Here is a 10,682-nt window from a genome sequence, read left to right as displayed (position 1 = left end):
TGTTGTATGTATTGCAGGCCAACCCTTTCACTTGCTGAGAAGCACGGTGTTGTGTGTACCACAGTCTGATGATCCCCTCTCCTGCTGAAGGATGTCTGGGCTCTTCCCTGTGTTTGGCCACTTAGCTGAAGTTGTCTGAATATTCATGTACCAGTTTTGGGATTTTTTTTGACAAATGTTTTTGTTTCCTTTGGGCAAATATCTGGTCCTTAAATTGTTGGGTCAAATGGTAAAGATTATGTTTATGAGAAACCAACATTAATCCACAGGACTTCTCTTTTTCAATGAGCATTATGTGCTTTCTAACTGGACCCCAGTTCCAGCTGCTCTGGAGACTGTCTCTTGTACTCAGCTCCAGGGACTTACCAACTCATATTTCAGGTGGAGTTCGTAACACAAATGAGGTTATGAGCTGTTGTGGGTTGTTTTGCAAGTAACCTGTGGTAAAAAAAAAAAAAAAAATTAAAAGTATTGATATTTGTAAAATTTTTGCCTTAAAAATATGTATGTGTAGAATGTATTGGGCACATCAGTTATACTTAGGAGAATGTCATTCCCTACACTTTTTAAAGGCCATACCTGCAGAAAGAAACCCTCTAGGGACCTTCGGAGAACCTTGTCAAGTATTTTCCTATCACTCTCAGGAAGCTTTGATTGTGTTTTCATAAATCCCACATGCCTCTGGGTCTTACTTTCCCCTCAGGATGTAGAAAGTGGGGCAATAAGGATGACTTTCCAGGCAAGTGTTGGGGACACCAATCACATCTCAGACTCCCTGTGGGGTCCATCACTGGTTCAGAAGTGGAACTGGGGATTGGTCAGGAGCTGTGAGCAGAGCGTGAACCTGCACCCCGACTTTGCAGTAGAGCAACAGGGTCTCAGCCACTCCGTGAGCCTTTCTCCGAATTGACCTCATGACATGTTAATGAAAGCGAGTGTCTTACATGCCTACTGAGATGCGAGTGTCTGATCTGACCTATGAGAAATGTTTCTTGGCTACTATCTGCATGAAGCATTGACTGCACTGGCCATAGCAAGATAAGCAAAACAATAACACCGACAACAACAAACCAAACCACAAAAATAAAAGACCACCCACATCTACCAAGGAAAGCCCCACACAACTTTGAGAAGATGTATTCTACCAGAAAAACAGAGTCAAGGAGAACCTAGTGATACCACTGCACAGATGACAACACTGAGGTCAAGTTGAAGAGGTGCTCGCCCAAGGCCACATGACTGAGACTGTTGCTGAGCAGGGTTCAGCGTCTGGAACTCCTGATGATCAAGCTGTGCCCTTTTAATTTGCCCCATCTGTCTCAGTAAAGGATATTTTTAGATTGTACTTATTCAATAAAGGACTATGTTCCTGTGACCCTGTCTTATAAGCCTGGGAGCCAAATATTTTATAAGACACATAAATTAAATTGTTGATTCTATGTGCCCCTTAATTGGTTCCACAGGACCATTTGGAGGCTCAGCTCAGACAGGAGTGAAAGTCTCCTCAGACAACTGGGAAGCACGATGAAGTGGAAAACATGACCCCTATCACAGTCCTCATTCCCCTGGGCTTGGTTTTGCAGGTAGTCAAGGACTACCCTCAAAGCTGTCATAGAATTTGAAAGTGTTTGAGCCAGAGGCCAATTGGAGAACATCCCCATGTCATATGTGGGGAAACTGAGGTCCGGAGAGGGGCAAGGATACCCGCAGGGCTGCATTATAGGTGACGGTAGTTCTCTGCAGAGGCAGATGCAGACTTGGCATTGTGTTTCCCAGAAGAGTGTACTTCTGTCTACCAACCCACACAGCCTGCTTAAAAGTCTAGCCTGCTGGTGGGCAGCTTATTCTAAACTTGTTTTGGCCACAATTAGACCCAGATGAGAAGAAATGGAATGAGGGAGGAGGGACAGGGAGGATGTTGGAGTCACTGGCTGTGCCTTTAAGACATGAGGCCTCTCTTTGGGAAGGATAGTATACATAAGCCCAGAGGACTAAAGTCCTTTTACCTGGGATTTGGCTTCAGGACTGTCTCCCCAGGTCTCACCCCTCTTGCTGAAGAGTGAAGTTTGCACTTTCTCAGAATGTTCTTATAAGTTACCAGCAAGTCTCAGGCTAGTTGCAGACAGCAGACTCACGGTGAGGCTGTCAGCCAGCACTGTGGGACAGGGCTCCGGGTCTCTCTCATCCTCGCTGCAGGAGGGCCTAGCTGACATCAGTGTCCCCAAGTGCAGAAGAACAGAAAGGAAAGCTAGAAGGGCCGTTTGGGAGCTAGCCCAGCACTCTCCTTTTACAGGCAGAGAAACAAGCCCAAGAAAGGGAGGTGACCTTCTTGTCACCAGTAATCCCCAAGTTAATGACAGATCTGGGAATTGCCCTAGGCTTCTGGACTCTGAATCCTATGCTCACATGAAGAGATAATATATATGTGCCTCCTGTGTGACAGGCATGGGGCCAGGAGCTTCACCATTCATTCATAGTTATTAAGCCCCTACAATGCACCAGGAAGTAGCAGCCTCTATGCTGCCAGTGAACATCATAGGCAATGAATGGCTCCTACCTCTGCATGGCTGCAGACAGACAAGCGACTGGGTAGATGCAATCCAGGGTGATACCTGTTATCACAGTGGAGATTAGAGGGCCATTAAGAGCATTCTGGATGGAAGATCATATGTGCAAGGCCAGTGAGGATCTGGAGGAAATTTGGTGCGGCTGAGATGGAGAGTCTAGGAGTAGACAAGGACGAGGACGGAAAGGCAGGCAGGACCAGATCACAAACAGCTACGTGTACAGCAGGTTTTGATACTTGAAGAGAAAACCCCTGGGAGATGTTGGAAGGTGGAGTCTCAGAGAAAGAAGAAGAAAGAAGAATGAGTCATAAATTGTGGGGCTGCCCAGCCTCCAAGGGACTCCAGGCCAGGGGCATCTGACTGCTCCTGACTGTTGAGAAAGTTATAAAGAGAATTTGGCTGTTGGGTATAAAGGACTAGATGAGCTCCCTGAAGGGCAGTGATTTCAGCCATAGGTGGAAGTGAGCCCTTGAGCCTCTTCTCTCCCTCAGTGGCCTTAATTCATGTCCATGAAATCCCAAGGTTGTTTGGACATTTGTTTGAGAACCACCACGCAAGTGAACTTGAAGGCCTCCTCACCAGGGCTCCAAAGTCATATTTGGAGAGCAGAGGAGAAAGCTGGGATTTAGAGCACCTTATGAAAGTGGGACAAATTTTCTCCCCTTACCCCCACAGCCTGGAGCAGATGGATACCCCTGCCAGAGCTTAGACATTGAGGGAATGTCACAGAGCAGTGAGCATCTCTTCTGTCATTGATTTATTTATAGATTTCAATTCCGTGGTGAAATTCTCCAGCATGTCATACTTTCTTGAACACATTAATCACAGTTATTGGAAAATCTGTCTGATAATTTTGATATTTGCATCACTTGTGAATTGGTTTCTAGTGTCTTTTTTCTCTTGGTTCTGTTTCTTGGTATGCAAAGTGTATTCAGTGCATGAAACATTACTGATGCATTTGTTATTCCGGCAGGTGGTTAGCTGCATTCAATCCAGTTAGGGGCTCAGCCAAGTCCAGGCTGCATTTCAGTCCTTGTTAGGTTTGCCTGCCCTCTCCCTCACCTCCGTCCCTAGGAGAGGCCCTCCAGGGGTTCTGAGTGAGACCCTGAGGTCTTTGTCAGGACCTTGTCTGTCTTGCCTCCTGATGGACATCAATTTTTGTTTCCCCAGCAAGGTGAGACTACTAAAATCTCTGCTGAGCTTTTCAAACACCTTCGCTTTGGCCTGTTAGCTTCTTGCTCTGATAGCTTGAGACTCAGCAAAGACCCATGGTGCAACACAGAAGAGGCTTGTCTACTCTCTAGAATCTTGGTCCCTGAAGTCCTAGTACCTCTGTTTGATGACTTCAGACAGATTAATTTCTTATGTTGCATTTTATCCAGTTTTCTAGTTGTTCTTGTGGATGCTGCAAGCTTTTTATCTCAGAAGCAGAGCAATGGACCATTAATCCTCAAGGTTAGGTGCAGCTACTCCAGCTGGAAGGTTGCCATGGTTTTCAGCAGCCTGCAGAGAGGCTTCACCACTGGGCTTTTTTTGGCTACTGGTTCTGATTCCAGGGTCCCCAGAGCTTTGCTGCATCACCCTTCCTCAATTTTCTTTGTCCACTGCTCAGTTAAAAAACCCTATTACCTGCCCTGAGGCTTGGATTCCCAGAGGTGGGGCAGGCAGGGGAGAGGGAGCAGGTAGGAAGCTGCCACTAGGTTCTCCATGGAGCAGTATGATGTCCCACATGGAGCATTTGGATATGTGTGGGACTTTTTTTCTTTTGTTGCCACAATGATTGGAAAAACCTACTATGGCCAGGGTTGCTTGAAACAGTCCTGCCCAAAGAGAATTTTTTCTTTTTTCCCCCAAAGTATTGTTTTCCCATTAAGAAAAGATAAGCCCCTTTTACTCACACTCTGGATTCGACCCACTCCTCTCTTTTCTAAGGAATTTTTTCAAACATATTCCTTCTCCCTTCACACCTTCATGTTCTATCCTCAGTGAGATCTATCCCACGAACATAAAAACAAGCTTGAGGCTCTCCAGTTAAAAGCAATACAAGTCAGACACAAGAATTTCCTTCATTTTTCATCCTCTTCTAGCTAACCACCTAACTTCTCTGCTCCCTTCTACAGAGAATCTTGATCCATGTTTACTCCGGGACTTGTTGCAATCATAGCCTGGGCTCAGTGGAAGACAAAACACTTCCTAATTCTATTCCTAGCAGCAGGATGAGGTATCCTCCTCACCGAGTTTCTTGGCCAGCCGTAACCCGGGGACCAGAAATAAATCAGGCTGCACTTGAATGCCTGGGAAAAGGCTACTGCAGCCCTAGCCAGACCACATGCCTCCAGGAGAAGAGGGAAGGAGAAGAGAAAACCAGTCCTCATCTCAGCTGCTCCAGGACATTATGCACCTGGCACCCCGGGGGCATCTGTGTCAGGTCTGAACCTGGCGAGATCCTCCATACATGCCAGTAGACAGACACAAAGCTTGAGTTTCATTTTTAATTCTGTCACAGAGTCACCTTGGCCAAGTCATTGTGTCATCATTCCTGGGGACTGTGGGATTCTCTGACCTCCTCTCTCCCTGCAAAGAATTTCCTGGGTGGAGTGGAGTGATGTCACATGCCAACAGGCAGTGAGGGGATGAGAAAGCTGGCTAACAATGTGTGAGACACAGATACTAAGTGGGAAGGTGAGGCTTGCCTGGTGGTCCCCTTGAGGGCCTGGGTCCCCAGGGTGGGGGAGTCCTGAGATATGAAGTGAGTAGACCAGGACATGAAGAGCGATGCCCAGGACCAGTGTTGGGGCTGCGGGAAGCAGTTTGCCAGAGCCACTGCCAATGCTCTTGGGCTAGTTTTGCTGCCTTCTTTGGGAGATCCTTCACCCACCCAGCCTTCTCCCAGTTGTGATGCTAAGTAAACAATTTGGTGAGGTTGCACCATGAGAAGGCAAGGCACACTGGCTTACTGTGCTTTTCGTTTGAGGCTCACTCTAAACACAGACGCACTCACTGCTAATGATTTTGGGCATCTTCCCACGTTGGGATGGTGGTAGGGTTGTGGTGGCGAAGGATTATGCTGTTTATAAGAATGGCTTCCCGTTGGTAGTGTGAGGCGTACAACATCCTTCAGAAATGCAGTATCCTGTATGCATCATGTTTCATTTGCCTCTGGCTGGGAGGCCATTGAGGGTTTGGACTAACATTAAAACAACTTGTCACTGAACTGAGACGACACTGTTGTGCAGCCTTCCTAATAAATGCCGAAGTCTGTGCTGGAATCCAGAACCGACCTGCAACCCCACCCTCCTTATTCCAGGAGCCCCTTCAATTGGGACTGAATCCTGGCTCTGCCACTGTGACCTTGGGCTCACTTTTTCACTTTCTTTTCCTCATTTGTCAACCGAGGATTACAGTGCCCATCTCATAGAGTTATTATGAGTATTAAATAAGATAATGCATGAAAATGCTTAACACAGCGCCTGGCACAGAACAAGCACTCAGTACATGCTAACTGCTGCTACTACCACGACTGGTAATCGGGAAAGAGGAAGAGGGAAAACAAGGAGGTGGGAACTGAGCACAGGCCTGTGACCCAGCCAGAGATTTGTCGTCACACTATAAAATATGCTCCCTGCCCTTGGCTGGCAGACCGCACCTCCTTCCTTGCACAAGTGCTGGGACATGGAGCTGTGTTCCCTGCCACAGTGTCTCCAAACTTTTCAGAACATGTGCTCTGTCAGTGAAATAATTTTAAATACCTTCTACAATATATGTATATTTCCTTATTTGTAAACTGCATACATGCACCAAGGTACTAGCAAGTACACTATAAAACATAAAAACTAAAACTTGAAAACATCTGAATAAAAAATACTAAAAAAAGCTCTAATATTCCCTCCCCCCAGCACCTTATTTTTAGAGACTTGTGTGCTGGTCTGTGGGTGGGCCAGGGGGCTTGAGAGAGGCCATTCTATCAGTCTGGCTTCTTGTCACCAGGATCAAATGTAATAGCCTTTATAAAGCAATTATATGATTTTCAGTTATGTTTGTCACTATAGTTGGTTAACTCATGTATGCACATAAACAGTAAGGAGAAGAAATTCCCCTAAATGTTATAGTTCAATGATAATATGGAGCTCCACTTTGAAGGGTCTAGTCATCAAAACCTTATAGGGAATCTACCATGCATGAAATGCCATGGAAAGAATTGAGGATGGAGATGAATAAGACATAACCCCAGCCACCCAGCATCTGGGCTTTTAATAGGTGAATACAGCACTGTGTGACATATACAGTGAAGGAAGTATAGCATCAGAATGAGAAGACGGAGCAGGGACTCTCAGGGTAGGCTTCCCAGAAGTGATTGCCTGGGGATGGTTTTAAAGGAGTGTTGAATAGACAGAAGAAGGGGTGCTTGGGCTAAAGATGAGGTGTGGAGTAGCCTCCTCATCCTGTAACCTAAATGCTGTCTCACATGTTCGACACAGTGGATATGATTGGACCGTGGGGGAAGCAAGGAAGCCAAAGATGATATTAGACAGCTGGTCAAGTGCCAGGTCCTGCGGCCTTGTGTCCCTTAATGGACTTTGAAATGAAACCCGAGACAGGGGGGCCTATAGGCAGGGGAATGGAATGGTCAGATTTGTAGGCCAGAAGGATCCTTCGGACAACCCTGTGTATGGAGAGTAGTAAGGCATGAAGCTGGGAGGTTAGGGACTCCTGGGATTCCAGGAGGGAGAGGGAGGGGCTGACTCTGTGGGAGGGACAGTGGGGCTGAAGGAGATGCCAAGAAACTGGAATGATGGAATCCTGTCTTGGAATCAGCAGGGCCCTCTTGGCTCCTCCCGTCCATTGATTCCATAGGAGGCCGAGGGGAGCTCCTTACTCCTGGGGGCAATGGGACTGGAGTAGAAAGCTTCCAAGTGCCAGGTCTGAAGACCCCAACACCTCAGACTTTTTCCAGGCAAACGTTTCTTAAGTTCACTGAAACAATTCCTGAAAGGCTGTCTCCAATCCCAGCAGGAATCCTAGCCCTCAGACCACCGAGCCTGCAGCCTACACCTAGCACAAAGGTCTGGCTCTTACATAGTGATGTTTTGTCGAATTAGTCTTGCCACACTCCCTTACCTCTCCATTTGATTTCTTATTCCTACTGATCCTCAGGCCACCTTTTACTCCCTCCTGACGGTCACTGTTACCCAGCCAGTTTCTCCTTGATGTTTCCAATCAATCCAGCCCACATCCCGGTTTGTGGAGCAGCATCAACAGCTTTAATGTCCTATTTTGACCATGTTGGAAGGAAGCAGGGGGAGAGCTGGTGGGACATGTTTACAAAGTCTGCAGTAGTGTGTACAGTAATGTCCTGGGCCTTCACCTTCGCTCACCACTCACTCACTGACTCACCCAGAGCAACTTCCAGTCCTGCAGTTCCATTTAGGGTAAGTGCCCTATACAAGTATATCATTTAAAAATATTTTTATATTATGCTTTTCTATTATGTTTGTTTAGATATACAAATACCATTGTGTTATAATCACCCAAAGTACTCAGTACAGTAACATGCTGCACAGCCTCAAAGCCCAGGAGCAACACGCTGTACCAGTAGCCGAAGTGTGTAGTAGGCTGCACCATTTAGGTCTGTAAATGGCATGCTATAACGTTCACACAGGGACACAACCATTGCTCAATGACATTTCTCAGAACGTACTCCCCTGGTTAAGCAATGCATGACTGTACTCCAAACTCCAGTGTCTTGAAAACAATAATGATCACTTGTTTGCATCAAGAATTTACAATCTGGGCAGGGCTCAAGGGAAAGGATCATCTTTTCTCCTTGCAACATCAGCCAAAGTGGCTTGACGAGGTGATGGAGAAGCCACTTCCAAGATGGCTCACTCCTACAGTTGGCAAGTTAGTGCTGACTCTTGGCCACAAGCTCACCTGGGGCTAAGGGTGAGGGGCCTCAGTTCCTGCCCATACAGGCCAGTCCTCATGGGCCTCTCCACAGTCTGCTTGGGCTTCCTCACAACGTGGGGGTTGGGTTCCAAAAGACAGAAAGTAGAAGTCATCATTTCTTGAGACCTGGACCCAGAATCTGATACAGCATCACAGAACCTAGATTTAAGGTGAGTGATCTAGAGCTCCTCTCAATGGGAAGAGTATGAAAGAATTTTTGGGTCAAGTTTTAAAGTGCCACATCTTAATTATAAAAATCCATAAAGGAAACTGAAGTCTTTCCATGATTTAGTCCTTGTTAACCAATCCACTCTCTCATTTCATGATAATATCGCTCTGTGCACAATAACCTGCTTTTGGTCCCTCCAATGTACTGTGTTCTCACTCACGTCAGGGCTCTTGCACCTTCTATTTGTGCCCACCTGGAATGCTTGCCCTGTCTTTACCCCAACTCCTAGCTTCAGATCTTAGCATAAAAGTTCTGTCCCAACACTCATCTAGGTTAAGCTCTCCTGTTTTAAACTCTCATTCAATTCCTGGGTCACTAGGTGCATCTTAAGTATGTTTAGAAAAAAGAAGTGATTAAATAAATGAGAAAAACAACCAGTATCTCTTTATTCTGAAATGCCTTTCCCGCCTCCATGTGTTCATGACTCACTTTCACCCCACCAATGTCCAGTCTCTGGAAGCCCATGAACTTCTTCTCTTGCAGCATTTCAACTCTTCTGATAATTCCTCCAGGAAGGTGATAGTTTTCCCTAGAATCCACCCAGGATAAACATGAAGCTGTCAGGACCCGCTGGCTCCACAGCTTGAATGGAAAGGCTATGTGCTTGTTTTCAGGGGCCCTTTGTTGAATGGTTACCGTGTTCTCATCAGCATTGTCCCTCTCTATTTTGAAGCTCTTGGAAGGCAGGCACAGTATCCCTCTGACTCACTTTTCTCTAAATTCTTAGAAAACAGGAAACAGATGGCTTGAGGACCAGAGGGGTAAATTGAATTTTAACAGGCAGAGGGTACAGAATGAGCAAAGACTGAGAGCAGTGGGTGTGCTCCCCGCTGTCTGATGGGCTGGACTTGGCCCTTATCATACCATGGCCTAGGATCAGTTTCTTTCAGGGATGGAGACAGATCTTATGATGGAAAACACTCTGGACAGTAAGCCAGAGTCCTGGTTTACCACCACCAGGGGCTGTCACTTAGCCTCCCTGAGAATTGTCCCCTTACTCAAAAAGACACTTAGACAAGAGGGTAACTAGGAGCTATTCCAGCTACAGTGATTCTGACAGTGATTAGCTCCTCCAGCTCTGTAGGCAGACAGATCAGGGTTCAAGTCAAGGTTTGCCCTTTTGCTCTGTGTGACCTAGGCTAAGTTACTTCACCTCTTTGAGTCTCATTTTTGTCATCTATAATCTGGAAATAATAGTTCTTTCATAATAGAGCTGTTTGAGAATTCAAATGATAAACTATTCAAAGTATTTAGTTTGTGAAGCACCTAATTAATCATTTAAACAAACAAACAAACAGTTATTGAGAACCTCTTACAGAAGGATACAGTGCAGTGAAGTGGTTATAATCTTGACTGTGGAGTCAGGTAACATATGAGTGTAAATACTCGTTTTATCATTTACTAACCATGTGACCTTGGGCAGGTCACTTACACTTTTTGAACTTTAGTGTTCTCATGTCTAGAATGAGGAATGAGTTCTCATCTCTTATCGTGATTGTTATTGTATAAGATATTGTACATAAAATGTTCATCCTGTGCCTAGTATATGATATATGCTTAATAAATAAAAGCTGTCTGTTTAAATTATTATTGCAAATAATCACTCTTTGTCAGGGAAGAACCTACAGTTCAGTTTGGCTGCACACAGGAAAACATGCAAAGGATGATGGGAGATGTGTCGCAAAGAGAGGCTGGGATCATATGTGGTGGTTCTTGAACAGCCAGAAGACGTCTTTGAATTTTATTCCACTGATAATGACAAGCCCACCGAAGAAGTGCAGGATTTCAAAAAGACTAATTTCAATGTAGAACATAGAGGATATCAACGAGAAGATATACTAGAAATGGAGAGACTTATTATTCATTTATTCATTCAATCACTCATTTATTCATTCAGTCTGTCAATTAACAATTACTGAGCTCTTACATGTAAGGCACTA

The 10,682-nt window shown here is 45.5% G+C and overlaps 1 protein-coding gene across 1 annotated transcript in view; it reads right to left on the bottom strand.

The window, feature by feature from the left end:
* Positions 1-355: 355 nt before the first annotated feature.
* ADRB2 (adrenoceptor beta 2) overlaps positions 356-10,682 on the bottom strand; it is a 61,565-nt gene continuing 51,238 nt past the window's right edge. Inside the window, exon 2 of the mRNA XM_045185025.2 lies at positions 356-438. Coding sequence (XP_045040960.1) covers positions 371-438 — 68 coding nt within the window. The 3' untranslated portion in view covers positions 356-370. The remainder of the gene's footprint in view (positions 439-10,682) is intronic.

This window comes from Desmodus rotundus, chromosome 6 (assembly GCF_022682495.2).
Source record: "Desmodus rotundus isolate HL8 chromosome 6, HLdesRot8A.1, whole genome shotgun sequence".
In the NCBI taxonomy this organism is placed as follows: Eukaryota; Metazoa; Chordata; class Mammalia; order Chiroptera; family Phyllostomidae; genus Desmodus; species Desmodus rotundus.
This window is presented reverse-complemented; position numbering and strand designations above follow the sequence as displayed.